General features: G+C 44.0%; 1 protein-coding gene and 1 pseudogene across 2 annotated transcripts in view; both read left to right on the forward strand.

The window, feature by feature from the left end:
• Window positions 1-3,272: 3,272 nt before the first annotated feature.
• Window positions 3,273-23,205, forward strand: part of LOC103889540 (cytochrome b-c1 complex subunit 2, mitochondrial) — a 54,551-nt gene continuing 34,618 nt past the window's right edge. For both annotated transcript variants that reach the window (XM_054533539.2, XM_054533541.2), the window contains exons 1-8: window positions 3,273-3,612; window positions 10,486-10,569; window positions 10,668-10,817; window positions 11,773-11,837; window positions 15,708-15,764; window positions 16,011-16,135; window positions 18,643-18,740; window positions 21,900-21,957. In XM_054533539.2, coding sequence (XP_054389514.1) covers window positions 3,580-3,612; window positions 10,486-10,569; window positions 10,668-10,817; window positions 11,773-11,837; window positions 15,708-15,764; window positions 16,011-16,135; window positions 18,643-18,740; window positions 21,900-21,957 — 670 coding nt within the window. In that variant the 5' untranslated portion in view covers window positions 3,273-3,579. The remainder of the gene's footprint in view (window positions 3,613-10,485; window positions 10,570-10,667; window positions 10,818-11,772; window positions 11,838-15,707; window positions 15,765-16,010; window positions 16,136-18,642; window positions 18,741-21,899; window positions 21,958-23,205) is intronic.
• On the forward strand, window positions 3,620-7,772 carry LOC129050702 (rab-like protein 6; annotated as a pseudogene).

A 23,205-nucleotide genomic window follows, 5' to 3' on the forward strand; every position in this document is an offset into this window, starting at 1 on the left:
GCTATCAATTTACATTGCCAGGGTGAAATTCAACAGAACTGTTCTAGGGTAAAGATCTTCAAACCTAAATGGAATTTCCCTGTGGGCAAATTGTGAGGGAAGTTATGTAGCTTTTTATCCTTATAGCTATCTTATTTAGAAATAAAACGGGAGGTAGGTTTGTCTGACATCATTCCCAGCTTGAATTTTCCCTTCGGCTTAGCGATTTGGGGGCCCTGAGATTTTTTTTCCTTTCACACTTCCTAACTCATTTTATCTATGATAGAAAAATGCATGAATGAGGGGAATGAAAGCGACAGTTAAAGCCAGTATCACTCTGGAACATAAATGCACAAATCCCAACAAATTAGTAGCAAATTAGGTCTAGCAATATATTAAAAGAATAAAACATCCAGACCAAGTTGGGTTTATAACAGGAATGAAAGGTTTATTTATAATTCGAATCAATCAGTGTAACAACACAGAATAAGACCAATCTGTTCACCTCAATACATGGTAAAAGTATACGTGACCAAAAACAATAATTATGGAATATTAGAAATTGATATGAACTTTCTTTTTTTCCCCCCAGAGACAGAGTCTCACTGTGTCGCCTAGGCTGGAGTACAATGGCAGTGATCTCGGCTCACCGCAACTTCTGCCTCCCAGGTTCAAGCAATTCTCCCTGCCTCAGCCTCCCGAGTATCTAAGATTTCAGTTGCCTGCCACCACGTCCAGCTAATTTTTGTATTTTTTTTTTTCAGTAGAGACAGGGTTTTGCCATGTTGGCCAGGCAGGTCTTGAACTCCTGACCTCAGGTGATCCACCCACCTCGGCCTCCCATAGTGCTGGGATTACAGGCATGAGACACCGTGCCCGGCCCAGGGAATATTTCATCAGAGATAATACTTGACAGGGTAGGATTCTGAAAGGAATGGGGAAGGAAATGCCAACATCAAAATTATGCATTGGGGAAGCTATGATTAATGCCTCTGGCCCTAAGATGGCAAGGTAATGTTGTTCCCAAGTATAAACCCACATCACCTTCCTCTGGTGTGTTTTACTCCTACTGTTGCCTGCTTTCTCTTTACATTCCCCCACCCCATACTCACCGCGAGCGCTCAGGGTAGGTAGTTAGACTCCATAGAGTCAAATTGGACTCCACATTAACGAAACTAACAATTCGAGCTTTCCAGCAATGAACTCATCTGCTCTTCCATGTCTACTCTTGTCCTGTCTGCTGGTTTCCTTTCCCAGGGCTTTCAGTGTGTTCTATGCAGAAACCAGTTCAAGGACTGGGTTTTCTTCTGCAACAAAATGCTAGAGTTGTGGCAGAGACCTCCACAGTGAGAACAGCGACGGAGTTGGCTAGGAGGTGACATGATGTGGAAGTGGTAGATATGTCCACAAGATGGCACTCCTAATTTGTAGTTTAATGCTTAATAGGACATTTTGCAATTGACAAACTTGGGATTTTATGATTTATGTAGCTGATATCATGAATTATGTTTCAAATCCTGCCACATTTTGAACAGAATTTATTTTTGCCCCTTTCTGATATTGGGTCATAACCTAAGAATGAGAGGACATTATAAGCAGGTGTGTGTCTGTGTGTGTGTGTGTGTGCGTGTGCACTTCAGCGTGGAGACTTGCGTGTTCCTCCTACCTGACCTGAACTGTTGAATGATGAAGTTACAATGACTGGACTCAGGGGTGCAGCTAACTTGGGAATTGGGATTTTGAAGTTCTGGAGACAGCTTTGTATGCCATGTTAATGAATTTGAACTTTATCCTGAAAAACGTGGCTGTCGTTGAAGAATTTTAAGCAGGCAGGTGGCTTGATCAGAGCACTGCTTCCCAAATTTCACTCAATGGTACCTTTATAACACATTCATGATTTTTGCCGTATCTCCGTATCATCAAGTTACTTATACGTTTTTATGCCAACTTTTATTATTTTATAAATGTACTTAAAGAGGAAATTCACTACTAGCATTGCTTGCCATAATCAAAATAAATATATTATTAAAATGGAACAGTGCTAAATAAGGTGTACACATGGACATAGAGCGTGGAATGACAGACACTGGAGACTCCGAAGGGTGGAGGGGTGGGAGAGAGGTGAACGATGAGAAAGTACTTAATGGGTACCATGTACATTATTCGGGTGATGGGTACACTAAAAGCCCAGACTTCACCATTACTGCAATATATCCATATAACATAACTGTACTTGCACCCCTTAAATTTATACAAATTTTTTAAAAGGAAAAAAATGGAAGTGTTCATCTATGTACCAACTTAAAATCATCTCATGCACTACTAGTGTTAAGTCTACCACACGTGGGGAAACTCTATGATATGAATTGGGTTGAGGGGGTCCCCAGCAGCACAGAAACTGGGTTGGTGCCAGGTTCTTAATGCCCAGATCTTAATTAGAGAGCCCAAGTCCGTTGTAGGCCTGGAGCAATTTAGACACAAGGCAAAAAGAACGTACATTTGCCTATGCCTTGTAACGTCTACACCACCAGCCTTTCTGAAACTATTGTGCATACGAAATCATCTCAGGATCTTGTAAAAACACCGATTCGGATCCAATATGGGACCTGGAGTTCATACATTTCTAATCAACTCCCAAATGGCATTGATGCTGATACTTTCGGTTTCCCAACCAAGCAACGTAGCAAGGTACGAAACTAAGTCCCTAAAGGGCAGGGACCACGCCTCTCGCGTTAGCACAGTGCCTGGCTCAAGGCACTTTCTGGGTTAAAGCTCGCTGAAGACTGGAGTGAACGCTCCCCCAGGTCGTCACGTGACTGCCTTTCTCCAACTGCCGGTTTCGGCTCACATAACACACTTACTATCCAAAACATTTCTATTTTCCTAACACAAAAACTATAGCTAAGTTTTTATATTCTATGTAGCCCCAGCCTAGGACGTAAATTCCACGAGACCAAAAGCCTTGTGATGATTCCCCCGGGTTGCTGACCCTCCCGGTGTGTCCCGGGCCTGCTCTGGGGGACACAGCGGCGAATACGTTGAACAAGGCCCCTGTTTCACGGAGCTAAAGATCCAGTAAGGACTTCACCCAGCAAGAGGCAACTACGCTGGGCTTCGATGCCCAAGACCTCTGCAGAAAGGTGGAGTGGCAGGAATCTCCTGAAGCCCCCAATGTTCAGGGACGCGGAAACCCAGGGCCTCCAGTGCAGGTGTCATCCCGGAGAGCGCCTGCGGAGTCCCAAAAGAGGCGCGTCCCATTGGACAATCCCGAGCGGAAGAGGCCAAGACAGCGGGGGGAGTTGTGACGGGCTGCTGCAGACGTACTTCGAAAAGGGGTGCATACTGGATATTCAGGCCAGGAGAAGAACGCAAAAAGCAGTGACGTACATTATTCTCTGCATGTTTGCTTGGGAAATTGTGCGTCTCCCTATTCTGAGTCTTGGAGGAATTGGACTGGTCTAACCCTATGCAGGGAGCAGTAGAGCGCGGCAGTATAGAGAGTACCTCACGAAGGGGACGTGGGAAAGTGTTAGCGGGGAACGCTGGGAAACTGCTTTCTTTTAATCCGGCAGTGACCGTGTGTCAGAACAATCTTGAATCATGAAGCTACTAACCAGAGCCGGGTCCTTCTCGGTGAGTTCAGGTGGCGGGTTTGGGAAAGGGCTGCGGAGCAGTGTGTCGACAAGGTGATACGAGGCGGAGGTGTCTGGCCTGGGGTCTGGGCCTTGGGATTCGGTCTGCCCTTCCAGCTGAACCCTGCGGGCCAAGTGGGCTGCAGACTGGGTCAGGCTTTGGAAGCCCAGCTCATGCTCTGAGTACAAGAGACCTAACACCAGGAAACCTGAAGAGAGGGGCAGGACGTAAGAGCGGAGTTGAAGCGACTCCCTGGAGAGACTTCTGAAGGTCACTCCGGTACTAAAGTGCTGGAGAAAGAGACCGTGAAACCCAGGGGGAGCAGGAGGATGGCGCACTTAGCCCCCCACCTTCACTTTATCCGCTGCAGCCTCTGCTCCTTGGTTTATCACGGAGCGTCAGTTTCCCCAGCGAATAAAAGTATAAGAAAGGAGCTAATGCAGGTAGAACATTTACCACAGTACCTGGAACTTCATTGTTAATTACTGTGGTGTCTTAGTCTAACGTTGCTTTTCTTGATCGTATGTTAGACGGTTCCTCCAAGACGTCTCTGTTTGTCCTCAAAAGCTCCTTAATTAAGTTTCCTCTTCAGGCCTAAATTAAACATAGCTGTCACTTGGGGAAAACTCAAACATCAGGGTTATATCACTGTGGGACAGTGGTTATTAAGAGGGGTAAGGGGGAACACTTAAAAAAATTATAGCGAGGGACATTATGCCCCCAGGGAACAGGTGGCGATGTTTGGAGACATATTTAGTTGCAACAACTTGTAAGGAGGGTGCTGTTGGCATGGAGAGGCCAGGGGTGCTGCTAAACTTCGCCCTACAACAAAGAATTATCTAGCCCTAAGTGCCAGTAGTAGTACCTGTGTTGAGAAATCCCCCTAGATGGAGATGCGGAAGACCAGACCTGGGCATGGAATGTTCTTATGCTTTATGTTTACATAAATGTGCTGTGGGCTATATCAATTTAGGCTGTAATTGCATTAACCTTCCAGGTATACCTAGACACACCAGTGATTACCCTTGGAGGGAAGCACGGTTAGATTGGCAAAAGACCCCAAAATTTCCTTCTCCATTCTATTTTGCAATAGAAAAAGCTCAGAGAAAACAGTTGGAGAGGCCCAAAGTAAACAAATTGCAGTGAACTTGAAAGCAATTATTTATGTGTCTAATTTTAGCACTTTATATAGGAGAATAAACTTAGATATATCTTGTTATTAGAACAAAATAATTTAGAAAATTGCATGACAGTTATTAGGATAATTTGCTGATTTGAATGGGACGATTAAGAAGCACATTACCGGCCGAGCGCGATGGCTCACACCTGTAATCCTAGCACTTTGGGAGTCGGAGGCAGGCGGATCACTTGAGATCGGGAGTTCGAAACCAGTCTGGCCATCATGGTGAAACCCCGTCTCTACTAAAAATACAAAAAAAAAAATTAGCCGGGCGTGGTGGTGGTGGGCGCCTCTAATCCCAGCTACTCGCGAGGCTGAGGCAGGAGAATCTCTTGAACCCAGGAGGCGGAGGTTGCAGTGAGCCGAGATCGCACCGCTGCACTCCAGCCTAGGCGACAGAGCGAGACTCCGTCTCAAAAAAAAAATTACCGAGCCGGCGCCAAGATGGTGGCGCTGACGCCTGGAGAGCGGCCGCGCTGGAGGCAGCGGGGGCCGGAGCGGAGCAGTCGCGGCTGAGGTTCCCGAGTCGCCGCTCTAGGCTGCGCTCCGCCGCCGGGACCCTGGCCTTTGGCCGCGCCGGCTCCGGCCTCCGGGACATGGTGCGAGTCGCACCCCTTCCCCGCCGCCGCTGAGCTCGCCGGCCGCGCCCAGGCTGGGACGTCCGAGCGAGAAGATGTTTTCCGCCCTGAAGAAGCTGGTGGGGTCGGACCAGGCCCCGGGCCGGGACAAGAACATCCCCACCGGGCTGCAGTCCATGAACCAGGCGTTGCAGAGGCGTTTCGCCAAGGGGGTGCAGTACAACATGAAGATAGTGATCCGGGGAGACAGGAACACGGGCAAAACAGCGCTGTGGCAGCGCCTGCAGGGCCGGCCGTTCGTGGAGGAGTACATCCCCACGCAGGAGATCCAGGTCACCAGCATCCACTGGAGCTACAAGACCACGGATGACATCGTGAAGGTTGAAGTCTGGGATGTGGTAGACAAAGGAAAATGCAAAAAGCGAGGCGACGGCTTAAAAATGGAGAAGGACCCCCAGGAGGCGGAGTCCGAAATGGCCCTGGATGCTGAGTTCCTGCACGTGTACAAGAACTGCAACGGGGTGGTCATGATGTTCGATATCACCAAGCAGTGGACCTTCAATTACATTCTCCAGGAGCTTCCGAAAGTGCCCACCCATGTGCCAGTGTGCGTGCTGGGGAACTACCGGGACATGGGCGAGCACCGAGTCATCCTGCCGGACGACGTGCGTGACTTCATCGACAACCTGGACAGACCTCCAGGTTCCTCCTACTTCCGCTACGCTGAGTCTTCCACGAAGAACAGCTTCGGCCTAAAGTACCTTCATAAGTTCTTCAATATCCCATTTTTGCAGCTTCAGAGGGAGACGCTGTTGCGGCAGCTGGAGACAAACCAGCTGGACATGGACACCACACTGGAGGAGCTGTCAGTGCAGCAGGAGACGGAGGACCAGAACTACGGCATCTTCCTGGAAATGATGGAGGCTCGCAGCCGCGGCCATGCGTCCCCACTGGCGGCCAACGGGCAGAGCCCATCCTCGGGCTCCCAGTCAACAGTGGTGCCTCCAGGCGCTGTGTCCACGGGGAGCTCCAGCCCCGGCACACCCCAGCCCGCCCCACAGCTGCCCCTCAATGCCGCCCCACCATCCTCTGTGCCCCCGTACCACCCTCAGAGGCCCTGCCCCCATCTGCGTGCCCCTCAGCCCCCGCCCCACGGCGCAGCATCATCTCTAGGCTGTTTGGGACGTCACCTGCTGCCGAGGCAGCCCCTCCACCTCCAGAGCCAGTCCCGGCCGCAGAGGCCCCAGCAACAGTCCAGAGTGTGGAGGACTTTGTTCCCGATGACCGCCTGGACCGCAGCTTCCTGGAAGACACGACCTCCGCCAGGGACGAGAAGAAGGTGGGGGCCAAGGCTGCCCAGCAGGACAGCAACAGTGATGGGGAGGCCCTGGGCGGGAACCCGATGGTGGCAGGGTTCCAGGACGACGTGGACCTCGAAGACCGGCCACGTGGGAGTCCCCCGCCGCCCGCGGGCCCCGTCCCCAGTCAAGACATCACTCTTTCGAGTGAGGAAGCAGAAGTGGCGGATCGCCCCAAAGACCCTGCCCCGGCTCCCCAGCAGTGCTCAGAGCCAGAGACCAAGTGGTCCTCCATACCAGCTTCGAAGCCACGGAGGGGGACAGCTCCCACGAGGACTGCAGCACCCCCCTGGCCAGGCGGTGCCTCTGTTCGCACAGGTCCGGAGAAGCGCAGCAGCACCAGGCCCCCTGCTGAGATTGAGCCAGGGAAGGGTGAGCAGGCCTCTTCGTTGGAGAGTGACCCCGAGGGGCCCATCGCTGCACAAATGCTGTCCTTCGTCATGGATGACCCCGACTTTGAGAGCGAGGCATCAGGCACACAGCACAGGGCGGATGAGTTTCCCGTGCGAGATGACCCCTCCGACGTGACTGACGAGGATGAGGCCCCTGCCCAGCCGCCCCCACCCCCCAAGCTCCCTCTCCCCGCCTTCAGACTGAAGAATGACTCCGATCTCTTTGGGCTGGGGCTGGAGGAGGCCGGACCCAAGGAGAGCAGTGAAGAAGGTAAGGAGGGCAAAACCCCCTCGAAGGAGAAGAAGAAGAAAAAAGGCAAAGAGGAGGAAGAAAAGGCTGCCAAGAAGAAGAGCAAACACAAGAAAAGCAAGGACAAGGAGGAGGGCAAGGAAGAGCGGCGGCGGCGGCAGCAGCAGCGGCCTCCGTGCAGCAGGGAGAGGACGGCTGCAGATGAGCTGGAGGCTTTCCTGGGGGGCGGGGCCCCGGGCGGCCGCCACCCTGGGGGTGGTGACTACGGGGAGCTCTAGGCCGGAGGGGGCAGTGGCCGCCCTGGGGCGGGGGGGCGTGCCTGTCACTGCCTGGGGAGGCGTTTGCCTCTGTACCATCGCCTTTGCCGCTGCCCGGTGGCTGCCGTGTGCACTTCTGAGCTGGAAGATGCCGGGCATTGGTGGTCCCCGGGCTGGGCCCTGCAGGTGCTGGGCCTCCAGGTCCGGCGTGAGCCTGCTCTGCAAGAAGGGAGGGGACAGCTGGCTTCAGCCAGGCTCAGTGGACACCCTGGCTCTCTCGGGGCAGAGCCGCCTGTCCCCAGTGTTTCTCAGGGATGTGACTGAGGCCCAGGAGGGACCTGTGAGGGTCTGTTTACAGAGGCTGGGCAGGGGCCGCTTGGTTGTGGGGTGCGCACTGCCCCGGCACCTGCTTGCCCTCCGTGCTCACCCGGGGCCGCAGCATGCCTATGGCTCCGCTTCCGGCCGGGAGCCCTGAACACGGGTGTGCAGACGCACCCTAAAGGGCGGCCCGGGCCCCCACGCTAGAAGGCTGGCGAGAGACCGAAGGCAGCATGTGAGGCCTCTCCTGGGAGTGGGGGTTGTGTTTCCCACAGTGGCCTCAGCTGGGCCCCCACTCAGGTGAGCCCACAGGCAGGAGCCGGGAGGCACTCCTCCCAAACACTCCACTCAGACCATGAAGCACTCCTGTTTCAAAAAAAAAAAAAAAAAAAAATTACCAACAAAGAGTCACTATTTGGGCACATTTGGTTGGAAAACACCTAAAATCTCACTTGGTAACAGAATTATAGATTATTCATATTTGAATTGCTATGCCCATATATCTTAAGAGTTTACTTTTATAGGCCAAAATTACAAAGAAGGTTAACTATACCATACCCAGCAAACTAAATTGATGACGATAAAGTAAAGCTAATTGTAATTCATAACTGAAAAGCAGTACTAAAAGCAAGTGATAACCAGCAGCCAACCTAGTACAGCACTAATGATGTACAACAAACAGCCTTCTGGACAGCACAGAGTGGAGGCATTGCAGACTGTGCAGGGATGTCTGGGAAACTCCAGCGAGGAGGTGTTCATTGGGTCTCGGGAGCACCAAGTTTTATTCACTTATCATCTCCTCTAATAACCTCATGAATTTTAGTCATAATCAGAATGATTTGTATGGTATTGTATAACATTTGCCAAAACAAACTGAATAAAATGAATGCATTTTGGGTCCATTATCTAATATTTAATGGGACCCTTTTACCCTACCAGTAACTGCATTTTATATATTGAGAATCTGACGTGGATGAAGCCATTGTTAATCTCAGGATGACATACATGTCATAAATGTTTTATTTAGTCAAAAAAAGTAAGACCTTTGGTTGTGTGGTCTTAATACAGCACACGAGAGTGAAGATACAATGGAAAATATTGAGGGCTTGGAGGAAGTTGGTATATACTTTGTCTTTTTCTTTTTTTTTTCTTGAGATGGAGTTTTGCTCTTGTTGCCCAGGCTGGACTGCAATGGCACAATCTCGGCTCACTGCAACCTCCGCCTCCCGGGTTCGAGTGATTCTCTTGCCTCAGCCTCCCCAGTAGCTGGGATTACAGGCATGCGTCACCACGCCCCGCTAATTTTGTATTTTTATTAGAGATGGGGTTTCTCCATGTTTGTCAGGCTAGTCTCGAGCTCCTGACCTCAGGTGATCCGCCCACCTCAGCCTCCCAGAGTGCTGGGATTACAGGCGTGAGCCACCGCGCCCAGCTAGTTTGACTTTTTTAAAGGTTTCTAAGATGATTAAGGAGATGAAACCATTTCAATTGGAAAATAGACTGAACGGATGACATTCATTGGGCAGATAAAAGAAACAAGAAGCTGAAACCTATAAAAGGTTGTGGACACAGGCCGGGTGTGGTGGCTCCCGCCTGTAATTCTAACACTTCGGGAGGCTGAGGTGGGTGGATTGCCTGAGCTCAGGAGTTTGAGACCAGCCTGAGCTATGGGGTGAAACGCCATCTCTACTAAAATACAAAAAATTAGCCAGGCGTGGCAGCATGTGCCTGTAATCCCAGCTACTTGGGAGGCTGAGACAGGAGAATCGCTGGAATCCAGGAGGCAGACATTGCAATGACCCGAGATCGCGCTGTTGCACTCCAGTGTGGGACACAGAGCACGACTCCGTCTCAACAAAAAAGGTTGTGGATGGGGTGATCTGACACTTTTTCAAAAAATGCCAAAGCTTTAGAACTACAAAGAACCATGAAACTTTTATAAGGTAACTGAAAGATAAGAAAATACAGTGATTCTTTACATCATTTAAAAAATAAGCATCAAGAACTCTATAAATCACTAATAAATAGAGGTTTAAGAATGGCTTGGGCAAACTGGTGGGTTAATAAGTCCATAATAAGTTATGCAGCTAGGCGGGGTGCAGTGGCTCACGCCTGTAATTCCAACACTTTGGGAGACCAAGGCGGGCGGATCACTTAAGATCAGGAGTTCAAGACCAGCTTGGCCAACACAGTGAAACCCCATCTCTACTAAAAAATACAAAACAAAAACTAGCTGGACATGGTGGCACGCACCTGTAATTCCAGCTACTTGGGAGGCTAAGGCAGGAGAATGACTTGAACCCAGGAGGTGGAGGTTGCAGTGAACTGAGATTGCGCCACTGCACTCCAGCCTGAGCGACAGAGGGACACTCTGTCTCAAAAAAAAAAAATGTTATGCAGCTAAATCCTCCCATGGAGGTGGTTATTGCTCCTTTTACCCCCGAACACCCTCTGTCGTTTGGGTACCCTAAGGTACCATGCTTTTATATAAAGCACTGTTCTTGTGAGAAATATGTGTAACCTGTGTTTTTTATGTTTAGAGATTTTATTCCCTCAAAGTTGCCCCCAAAGTTAAAGCCACAGCTGCGCCTGCAGGAGCACTGCCACAACCTCAGGATCTTGAGGTTAGTCCCACTAACTTGCTCGCTGGAAGCTATACATGCCCTACTCTCCTTGATAATACGAAGACATTCATTATATCTCTACTTTATTTTAAATACAGTTTACCAAGTTACCAAATGGCTTGGTGATTGCTTCTTTGGAAAACTATGCTCCTATATCAAGAATTGGTTTGTTCATTAAAGCAGGCAGTAGATATGAGGACTCCAACAATTTAGGAACCACCCATTTGCTGCGTCTTACATCCAGTCTGGTGAGTATCTTCACTACCTCGAGTGTTTGGAAATGCTGTGGTATCTTGGTCCTGTGAAAAAGAAAAACTAAAATCAATGTCTTTATATTTGATTCCTTGACCTGCCATAACAAATTACCAGGGACTGGGTAGCTTAAACCAAATAAGTTTATCCTGTCAGAGTTCTAGAGGCTAGAAGTCCAAGTCAAGGTGTCTAAGCCAAGCCAAGATATCAGCAGGGCTGTGATCCCTCTAAAGGTTCTAGGAAGGCACATAGCCTCCCCCACCTGTTCCTAGCTTCCAGCAGTTGCCCACAACCCTTCATGTTCCTTGACCTGCAACTGCATCACCGCAGTCTCTGCGTTTGTTGTCACATGGCCTTCCTTCTGTCTGTGTCCACATTTCCTCCTAATAAGGATACCAGTTATATTAGATTTAGTGCCCACTATAATCCAATATGATGTCATCTTAAGTACTTACATCTGCAGAGACCTTATTACCAAATAAAGTAACATGCAAACATTCTGGCTGGACATAAATTTGGAGGGGAATACTGTTAAACCCAGTACAGTCCCCTAATGTAAAATGAGAAACCACAAGATATTTGCCACAGAGAAGCACTAAATTAGTATCCATATGAATGTTGATGTTAGAGCATAAGAAATTCAGTAAACAAATTTTTAAAACGAAAAAAAATTAACTCTTTTTTTCCCATATACAAGTCTCTTTCAGAATAGACTAATGAATCCAGTAAGCTTGTATTTGACACTGGAAATTTTACATGAATGTACTTAATGTAAAAATCTATACTTAAGCTTTCTGTTGAGCCTTGTTTTATAATTCTTAACTAAAAAAGGATGCAGGAATTTAGTAAAATTCTTTTTAAATCTGCTCACAACAGATTTTGATATAGTGTGATGTTTGGCAAACTTGGCATTGAAAAGCTACAAAGATAATCATTCTTTTCTTTTTCAAGACGACAAAAGGAGCTTCATCTTTCAAGATAACCCGTGGAATTGAAGCAGTTGGTGGCAAATTAAGGTTTGTTAAAGAAGTAATAGAAAATAGTGAAAATGCCAGAAAATATTCAATTTTAAGGGAACTTTTCTCTGTTATCAAGGAGGTTGAGGATTTCTTAAGCAACACAAGAAGGAAAAGACTGATGAATTTGAGTACATCAAAATGTAAAACGTCTTTATGTCTTAAAGTAAAAATTTAAGTAACTGTCTGGGAGTAGATATCTGCAATATATAGGCATACCTCAGAGATGTTGCAGGTTCTGTTCCAGACCACCACAATGAAGGGAATATCGCAGCAAAGCAAGTCATAGGAATTTGGGGTTTCCCAGTGCATATAAAAGTTATGTTTACACTATACTGTGGTCTACTAAGTGTACAATGTCATTTTGTCTTGGAAAAAAAGTACATAACCTTAATTTTAAAATATTTTGTTGCTTTAAAAATGTTAACAGTTATCTGAATCTTCAGCAAGTCATAATCTTTTTGCTGGTGGAGGGTCTTGCCTCCACGTTAATGGCTGCTGACTGATCAAGGTGGTGGTTGCTGAAGGTGGTGGTGACTGATAATTTCTTAAAATCAGACAACAGTGAAGTTTGCTGCATTGATTGACTCTTCCTTTTATGAAAGACTTCTCTGTATCATGAGATGCTGTTTTTAGCCGTTTACCTACACAACTTCTTTCAAAATTAGAGTCAGTCATCTCAAACCCTCCCAGTTTTTTATCAACCAAGATTATGTAATACTCTTTTTTATCATTTCAACAGTGTTCACAGCATCTTCAACCAGGAGTAGAATCCCTCTCAAGAAACCACTTTCTTTGCTCATCCATAAGAAGCATCTCCTCATCTGTTCAAGCTTTATCATAAGATTGCAGCCCTTCAGTCATATCTTCAGGCCCCACTTCTAGTTCTCTTGCTACTCCCACCATAGTTGCAGTTTCTTCCCCCTCTGAAGTCTTGCCACTCAGAGTCACCCATAAGGGTTGGAATTGGCTTCTTCCAAACTTATGTTAATGTTGATACTTTGACATCCTCCCATGAGTCACAAATGTTCTTAATGGTGTCTAGAATGGTGAATTCTTTCCAGAAAGTTTTTTAATTTACTTTGCCCAGATCCATCAGCATCTTCACTATCTGTGGTAGCTATAGCCTTACAAAATGTATTTCTTAAATAATAAGACCTGAAAATAAAAATTACTCCTTGACCCATGGGGTGCAGAAGGGATGTTCTATTAGCAGGCATGAAAACAGTATCAATCTCCTTGTACATCTGCATCAGAGCTCTTGGCATTGTCGGCAGTAATAATTTGAAAGGAATCTTTTTTCTGAGCAATGGGCTTAAAATATTCAGTCAACCATGCTATAAACAGATGTACTATCATCCAGGCTTTTTTGTTCCATTTACAGAGCACAGGCAGAGTAGATTTAGCATAATTCCTAAGGGCTCTAGGATTTTGAGAATGGTACATGACCTCATCCTAAAGTCACCAGCTGCATTAGTCCCCAACAAGAGTCAGCCTGTCGTTTGAAGCTTTGACGCCAGGCATTGACTTTTCTCTAGCTACGAAAGTCCTGGACAGCATCTTCCAATGTAAGGCTGTTTTGTCAGCATTGAAAATCTGTGGTTTAGTGTAGCCACCTTCATCGATGATCTTATGTAGATCTTCTGGATAACTTGCTGCAGCTTCTATATTAGCATTTGCTGCTTCACTGTGTACTATTATATTAAGAAGATGGCTTCTTTCCTTAAAGCTCATGAACTAACCTCTGCTAGCTTCAGACTTTTCTTCTGCACCTCACCTCTCTCAGCCTTCATATAATTGAAGAGAGTTAGGGCATTGCTCTGGATTAAACTTTGACTTAAGGGAATACAGTTTGATCTAATCCAGACCAGTAAAACTCTCTATTATCAGCAATAAGGCTGTCTTGCTTTCATATCATTCATGTGTTCAGTGGAGTAGCACTTTTAGTTTTCTTCAAGAACTGCACTGTTGCAAGAGGCCTAGCTTTTGACCTGTCTCCGTTTTTAACATGCCTTCTTCACTTCCTCAGAAGCTTAATCCCTTCTAGCTTCTGATTTAAAGTGAGAGACATGAGATTCTTCCTTTCACTTGTATACTTAGAGGCCATTGTCGGGTTATTCATTAGCTTAATTTCAATATTGCTGTGTCTCAGGAGTAGGAAGATCCAAAGAGAGGGAGAGAGACTTGGGGAGCAGCTGGTCAGTGGAACAGTCAGGACAGAAACAGCATTTCTTTTTTTTAATTAATTTATTTTAAAGACAGGGTCTTGCTCTGTTGCCCAGCCTAGAGTGGAGTGGTGCAGACATGTCTTATTGCAGCCTTGAACTCCTGGGCTCAAGCGATTCTTCTCCCTCCGCTTCCCAGTTAGCTAGGACTATAGGCACATTCCTCCATGCCCAGCTAATTTTTTGTTTTTTTTTTGTACAGATGGAGGTCTCACTATGTTGCCCAGACTGGTCTTGAACTCCTGGCCTCAGGTGATCCTCTCACCTCAGCCCAGCATGCTGGGATTACAGATGTGAGCCACTGCACCCAGCCCAGATTTTTTATATATTGTGTTGTCAGTGGTAAAGATGATAGAGAATGTCTCATTCTGCTGATAAGAGTATAAATTGATACAACCACTTAGGAAAGAATCAAAGAATATCTGGTAATATTGAAAAACCCCACAGTTTTTAATCACATTCACAAAGGTATTCTTTATAAAGACTGGAAATGATCTAAGTGTCCATCTTTAGGGAAATGGGTAAAGTATGAGAGAGTCATGATGAGACCGCTACACAGCCATTACGGAATGAACTAGATCTATACGTCAACATAGCACAACTGAAGGGCAAAATAGTGTGTGAACAAGCAAGTTTCAAGATTTTTTTAAGGTATTTTAATTTTTTAAGCAGAAAAATACTATGTGGTGCTTATGATTGTGGTTTCCAGAGTGGGAGAGAGTGAGGGAATTGGCCTTGGAAGGGTACGAAAAGATCTTCAACTTTATTTGCCATTTTAAAAAATTGTGGTCAAATGTATATAACATACAATTTTTTTTTTTTTTTTTTTTTTTTTTTTTTTTTTTTTTAGACAGTCTCGCTGTGTCGCCCAGGCTGGAGTGCAGTGGCATGATCTTGGCTCACTGTAACCTCTGCCTCTTGGGTTCAAGTGATTCTCCTACCTCAGCCTCCCTGGTAGCTGGGATTACAGGCATGCGCCACCATGCTTGGCTAATTTTTGTATTTTTAGTAGAGACCATGGTTTCACCCTGTCGGCCAGGCTGGTCTCAAACTCCTGACCTCAAGTGATCCGCCCACCTCGGCCTCCCAAAGTGCTGGGATTACAGGTGTGAGCCACCACGCCCGGCCCAAATTTATCATTTTCTTAAGTGTGCTGTTAAGTGGTATTCAGCAACCATCACCAACATTCGGCTCCAGAACTTTCCTTTCTTCTCCCACCTGAAACTCTGTACCTGTTAAACAATGGCTGCTCATTCTCCCCTCCCCTCAGCCTCTGGCAACTGCCAACTGCCATTCTCTTTTCAGTCTCTACAAATTTGACTACTCCGGGTACCTCATAAGTAGAATCATACAATATTTGTCCCTTTGTGACTGGCTTATTATCCTTAGCATAATGTCCTCAGGGTTCATCTGTGTTGTAACGTGACCAGATTTCACTCCTTTTAAGGATGAATTATTTGCTGGTTTTTTAAAAAATTTTGAATTTTAGTTGGTGAATATGTGGAGTTTTGTTATATTATTGTTCGTACCTTTTATACTTCAGAAATTTTCTTTCCAAAGGAATTGGTTGATATAACAGAAGATTATAAGGGGAAGCTTACTATCCTGATTCAGATGATTTACTGTAGTTTATTTTCCAATTCAGTGTGACCGCAACAAGGGAAAACATGGCTTACACTGTGGAATGCCTGCGAGATGATGTGTAAGTACCTGTGTGTGTTTAGGACTTCTGCTTTGAAAGAAATACTAAGCTGCACATTTCTGGTCTTTGTAATGCATCATTATGACCTCTGACTTCCATTTTGGATTATTGTTCATAAACTGCTCAAAAACACTGTGCTTACCGCAAGACGTAAACTTTCGCATTGAGAGCATTACAGCTATGTAGAATCTCAAATGTTGACTTTACATTTTTGACTCATAATTCTTATCTGGATGTCTTCTGTAGTGATATTCTAATGGAGTTCCTGCTCAATGTCACCACAGCACCAGAATTTCGTCGTTGGGAAGTAGCTAACCTTCAGCCTCAGCTAAAGATTGACAAAGCTGTGGCCTTTCAGAATCCGCAGACTCGTAAGTACATTTCCAGATCACATTTGATTCTAAGATACTGGGTTTTTTAGAAGGTCATTTTATAGAAGAAAAAAAATTGCTGTCAAAATTTATTTTTTTAGTTTTATTTATTTATTTTTTTTGAGACAGAGTCTCACTCTGTCACCCAGGCTGGAGTGCAGTGGCACGATCTTGGCTCACTGCAACCTCCGCCTCCCGGGTTCAAGCAATTCTCCTGCCTCAGCCTCCTGAGCAGCTGGAATTATAGGTGTGCACCACCACACCTGGCTAATTTTTTGTATTTTTAGTAGAAACGGGGTTTTGCCATGTTGGTCAGACTGGAGTTCAGTCTTGAATTCCTGGCCTCAAGTGATCTACCCACCTCAGCCTCCCAAAGTGCTGGTGTTACAGGTGTGAGCTACCATGCCTGGCCAAATGTTTTACTACTTGAATTTGAAAATATCTTTTTCAAAAATTTGTTATTTAGATTTATTATTCTTTTGTTTCTAAACACTTATAATCATTTTTCATGTTTGATGGTAAGTAAATTGTTTGTAAGATCCTAGAAGTTTTTCCTGTTTCCTTCCCAATGTTTTGTTTTTGTTTGTTTGTTTGTTTTTGAGACAGGGTGTTGCTTGTTGCCCAGGCTGGAGTGCAGTGGCACAGTCTCACTGCAGCCTGAACCTTCTGGACTCAGGTGATCCTCCTGCTTCAGCCTCCTGAGTAGCTGGGACTACAGGCACACACCACCACACCCTGCTAATTTTTATTTTTAGTTTTTTATGGAGATGAGGTCTCACTCTATTGCCCAGGCTGGTCTCAAACTCCTGGGCTGAAGTGATCCTCCCACCTCAGCTTCCCAAAGTGCTAGGATTACAGGCGTGAGCCACTGTGCCTGACCCCTAGTGATTTTTAAGAGTTGTTTTGCTTATCCCAAATCCTGTACCAGTTTATTGCTGCTGCTATTATTGCTTACTGTTGTGTTGCTATTATTGTTTAGCCATCTCCTCTTTATTGAGTCTTTCCAAAGTAAGTAACTTAATTTTTTTAAATAGGAATCTTTTTTGCATTCATATTTTATGTTTATATAATGTCTAATTATATAATCTTGACAAGTACAACTGGTAATACAAGTCTGTAAACAAGCGCTGCTGACTCTTGGGAGTCATACAACTTCTGGTGGGAGCAGAAATGTGCAGGAAGAGCTCAACTCAGTGGCTCAGCATGGGACAGGCTGCCCTCCACATGCAGGCCTGGGGACTGATGTTATTTCATGATGATGCTTGGTGTCACAGAGAAGCATGATCTTTGTTGCTCAGGATTTCTACTGAAGAAATAGATAGAATAGTACAATTTTAGAAAAGATGACCTATGTGTCCAGAGTGGCTTCTTCCCCACTGGCGGCTGTGAGGCACCAGCCTGCATCTATTCTGCCTGAACAGTTACTATGTAGTCTCCTGGCTGGTGTCAGGTTCCAGGTTTACATCTTGAGTCCATCTCCCACACGGCCATTACAGTGATCCTTCTGACATGAAAGTAAGCCTTCTTATTATCTGTGGGATAAAGTCCAAACAGCATATACATATATGGCCTTGCATGATCTTACCCCAGCCCACTTCTCTTACTTTATGCTCTACCCTCTTCTTCCAGCTGCAATTCCCATTTGAATCAAATTATCGTTATACTTTATGCCTTTGTTTTGTCTGCTTCCTATGCCTAAAATGATGTTCCCAAATGATTTCCCCTGGGAAACACCAGCTCGTTCTGTAAGATGGATCCCATATATTACTTGTATTAATTGTTTTCCAATTCCCACTGCCCTTCCCTTGTACCTCTACTGCACTTCTGACACACTGCCGACATTGTACCCATAATACTTTATTTCACAGTTTTTCCTCTTAAAATTTGAGGGCAGGCATTGTATGTTCCACATCTCTGTATTTCTGGCACCTAGCACAGTGCCTCGCATAGGCAAGTTGCCAGGCAATGAGCAACTGAAGGAAATACTGCAGGCAAAAAGGCATTGAAGCAAGAAAGCAGGGAAAGCACCAAGCACCACGGAGGAGTATGTCCCAGTGGAAGCTCCCATTGGTCCCCTGAAAGCTACCTGACAATCTCCTTATTACCTAGAGAGGAAACGTAGGAGTAAGTAAAATTCAGATTAAATGACTTGTCCAAGGTCACATGGCAAGATGGCAGCAGAACCATAACTAGATGGGGACTTCCCAAAACCCAGGCCAGTATACCTTCCAAGTGATACCAGCTAGGTTAAAGTTAGAAAAGTGGTTTAGGTGGACTCCAGTATATAGAAGCTGCTGCCTTGTAATCTTTTTTTTTTTTTCTCAGCACATTCTACTGGCAGAAACTGGCAGTTACTAGAGGTTAAATAATAATAAATTTTAAGTCCTGTCAACATATGAATGCCAGAAGATGACCAAATTTGTATAGGCTTGTTGCTTTCTAGGTTTTAAAAATGTTGTCTTTACTGAAAGTGCATTTCCCTAAATGCTTCTTCACTTATCTCACAGATGTCATTGAAAATTTGCATGCAGCAGCTTACCGGAATGCCTTGGCTAATCCCTTGTATTGTCCTGACTATAGGATTGGAAAAGTGACATCAGAGGAGGTACCAATAAAACATATTTTGAAATGTGCTTGTTTTTCACATTAAATTGAACATCTACCATTTCAGGCTTGTTTGTTAATTTTTCCTTTTATCTTCTAACCTTAAGAAATTCAACGTGCTTGCTTTTTCATCCGCCTGCTTTTTAACTAAAATTTTATCTGAACAATTTTTGTATATCCTTTAAGAAATGTTTTCATGACTAAAGGGACATGATCATTACAGAAAAATTAAAAAGTAAAATCAAACAAAATGAAGGAAAAGAAAACATCTCACGTACCTAAAGGCACTCAGTGTTAATACCTGGTATATTTTCTTCTAAACCCTTTTCTGTGTGTATGTATCTTTTTTGTTTGTTTGTTTGTTTGTTTTAAATACGGGGTCTTGCTGTGTTGCCTAGGCTGGTCTTGAACTCTTAAGCTCAAGCAGTCCTTCTGCCTCTGCCTCTCAAAGTGCTGGGATTACAGGCATGAGCCATTGCACCCAGCCTGTGTATCTTTTTTAAACAGTATTTAAATGTTTAAGTATCATAATAGGGGCTGGGCCCAGTGGCTCACACCTGTAATCTCAGTACTTTGGGAGGCCAAGACAGAAGGATCACTTGAGGCCAGGAGTTCAAGATCAGCCTGGGCAACATAGCAAGACCCTGTCTCTACAAAAAAAAAAAAAAAATGTGTGTGTGTGTGTGTGTGTGTGTGTATGTGTATGTGTGTGTGTATATGTATATATAAAATAGGTCCTTTGACTAAAACTCTTTGGTCTCTCTGAATTTGTAAATAAGACTTGAGCCCACTTCCTTAGCTCCCAATCCATCCTCGCTCGCTCATTCACGTTCTTCAGCACACCAGCCTCCGTTTGCTGGCTGTAGGGGTTTGTCACATGCCACAGCCATATGTGCATCTTAGAACTTTGTTTCCAAAACATGAAACATTGAATGCTAAATCTACAAGTGTAGATATGTGCATATAATCTTAATTTCCTATTCCTACCACCCAGACCCAAAAACAGATTTTATCAAAAGACATTAAGAGAAAAATTGGGAATTATCAACACCTTCAAAGTATATCTGACTCAAAAATTTAAGGTTTTTACTCTCGTTTCATTCTTAGTTAGCCGTTACAGAAAACTAAACTGTATCCCTTGCTCTTTTTGACTTATCAATTAACAATTTGATGCCTTCCATTTATATGGCACTTTTATTTACAAATTTTAACTTATATCATCCAACTTGAACAGGCAGCAGTTTTCATAAGACTGGACTCTAATGAGTTTTGAAATTTTTTAGAAATCAAATTCAGCCTCATGAAGATGTGTCATTAAGTTAGCTAAAACATAGCAAAAGTTTATCTACAAGGATGGCTATTGTAATATTGTTTTATAATTGTGAAAAATTAGAAACAAGTTAATATCCAGCATTAGGGAACTAGTTAAATAACTTATAGAATGCAACAGTATTCAACCATTCAAAAATATTAGTTGATACATAAAACTTCACAGCATATTGTCACATAAAGCAATTTACGAATTAGGACATACCAAAAGGTCCCTTTTTTTAATAAAAGGTATGTATGTATGCATTATAGACAAATACCAAGATGTTAACTGTCATAACTTGGTTATCTCAAAGTTAATAGTATTTTTTAAATGTGTCCCTAGGCTAAAGGAAACTCTAAAGAAATTGGCGCTAGAATACTTGGAGCAATGGCAGCATCAATAGAAAAACATAAATAGAAAAAGAGTATGACTCTCCAAGGTTACTCCATAGATATAGACACCATTCATTTTAGGGCACGGATTATGATAAATTGATTAAAAGTTCAGTTTCATTACTTTAGCCCAGTGATTCTCAAACATTATCACTTTCCTTCCTGAGGAGCCTTTCCAGCCATTTTTTTGTAAACCTCTTACTTTTAATACCACAGATAGAGTTTATGTACTGTATATTTGTACTTTATACATAAAAGTCGTGAGTTTTTTTTTCTTAGTTACCCCAAACCAGTTTTCACCCATCTGGAAGGGATAGCATTTCTGTTGAAAGTAGATGTTTTAGCCCTACTTTTGTATATTAAGCCTAAGGTGGTAATATAAACCAGTGATTACCAAGTCTCACCAATCTTCGGATCACCTGAGTGGTTGATTGGATGGATGGGTAGTTGGTTGGTTTTAAATAAGGATTCTAGGATTCCACATTTAATATTTTATATCAGTCTGTAGGGTAAGTGCCAAGAATGGGGGACAGTGACCGTTTTTGTTTTTCAAGCTCTCTCAGTAATTCTGTGGTCATAGAGTTTGGACACCCTGGTACAAACAATGACTTCATGGTCAGAAAAGCTTTGTAGAGATTGGCTTCAAAGATGGACGAGAAGGGTGTTGTGGTAAAACTCTGTTAGCCCTGTTATAGAATGTTAATAGTGCTTCATTACTACCTATATAAACACAAAAAGAAACCTGATATACTACGTAAGCTACATTATAATAAAAATCATAGTCCACTTTTTCAAGTTTAGGCCAACGTATGCTCTAATTTCTTTTTATTCCCTTTTTTTTTTTTTTTTTTTGAGACAGAGTCTTGCTGTGTCACCCAGGCCAGAGTGCAGTAGCACGATCTCAGCTCACTGCAACCTCTGCCTCCTGGGTTCAAACAATTCTCGTGCCTCAGCCACCCAAGTAGCTGGGATTACAGGCATGCACCACCATGCCTGGCTAATTTTTGCATTTTTAGTAGAGTCAGGATTTCGCTGTGTTGCCCAGGCTGGTCTCAAACTCGTGGCCTCAAATGATCTGCCAGCCTTGGCCTCCCAGAGTGCTGGGATTACAGGCATGAGCTACTGCACCCAGCCTCTTTTTATTCCTTTTATAAATAACAGCTTTGTTGAGATGTAATTCACCATACTATACAACCTATTTAAAGTGTACACAATTCAGTGGTTTTCATTATATTCACAGAGTTGTGCAACCATGACCACAATTAGGTTCTAGTTCTTTTAAGCAATAATTTTTATAATAAAATCCCAGGGTAATTCACCTCAGTTAGTACCTTGTAGTTCATTACAGCAGCTTATAAGGCTAAGTATTTATTTTCTTCCAAGCTGTACTTTTATGTTTTTACAGCTTTTTATATTTATGCTAATATAACCTAATAAGTGTTTTTAACTTCCTCAGTTACATTACTTTATTCAGAACCATTTCACAAGTGCAAGAATGGCTTTGATTGGACTTGGTAAGTTTAGAGTATTGCCTGCCTATCAGTTTGCTTCCTTAAGAGCAGTTCCTTAAACTGTAATTATGTGAACATAGGATTGAACAAAATTTGAAAACTTCAGCCTTCTATTTATGTCAGACAGGCAATATATCATAGGATTTTAATTGCTAGTCATTTGTTTTGGAAGGCAGAATCCAACATTTAAATTCGTAAACCACTGGCTTTAAATTCTTTACAGTATTTGTAAAACCTGTGACAAAGGTGAATTTCTCAAAGCAAAGAGCTTTTACAAACTTTTTTAAAAGGAAGTACAGCTTACTAGAAAAACAGGCAGAGGGCATGAACAGACAGTTCATGGGAGAAATATGTTTGTACATGTGTAGCCAACTATCTTTGTTTTAAATGATCAGCCTCACTAATAATTAAGAAAATTTTAATCTGTGATATTGGCAAAATTAAAAGATTGACTCTGCCCAGAATTAACCAGGGTATGGAGAAATAGGCACTCTCACAAATTGTTAGTAGGAATATAAACTAGTACAACATTTTGGGAGATCTTTTTGAATATATCTGTTAAAATTCTAGGCTGGGCATGGTGGCTTATGCCTGTAATCCTAGCACTTTGGGAGGCTGAGGTGAGCAGATCACCTGAGGTCAGGAGTTCAAGACCAGCCTAGCCAACATGGCGAAACCCCGTCTCTACTAAAAACACAAAAACTAGTCAGGCATGGTGACACATGCCTGTAATCCCAGCTATCGAGGGGCTGAGGAGGAGAATTGCTTGAACCCAGGAGGCAGTGATTGCAGTCAGCTGAGATCATGCCACTGCACTCCAGCATGGGCGATAGAGTGAGACTCTGTCTCAAAAAAATAAAATTCTAAATGTTTATACTCGTAGACCCAGTGACTTTTAAGAATTTGTCTTACAGAAACATTAGATCAAGTTTACAAAGTAGTTGTATGAGAATATCATTTGTAATATTTTTTGTTTTGTTTTGCAAATAACAGCTTAAGATATAATTTACATGCCATAAAATTCACCCTTTTGAAGTGAATAGTTCTGTGGTTTTTAATAGATTCAACTATTACCACTACCTAATTTCAGGGTGTGTTCATCATCCCCCCAAAAGCCCCATACCCATTAGCAGCCACTCCCCATTCTCATCTTCCCCCTGCCTGTGGCATCCACTAATCTACTTTGTTTTTTTTTTTAAGAGATGGAGGTCTCATTCTGTTGCCCAAGCTGGAGCACAGTGGCACAATCAT

Source organism: Pongo abelii, chromosome 18 (genome assembly GCF_028885655.2).
Source record: "Pongo abelii isolate AG06213 chromosome 18, NHGRI_mPonAbe1-v2.0_pri, whole genome shotgun sequence".
NCBI lineage: Eukaryota > Metazoa > Chordata > Mammalia > Primates > Hominidae > Pongo > Pongo abelii.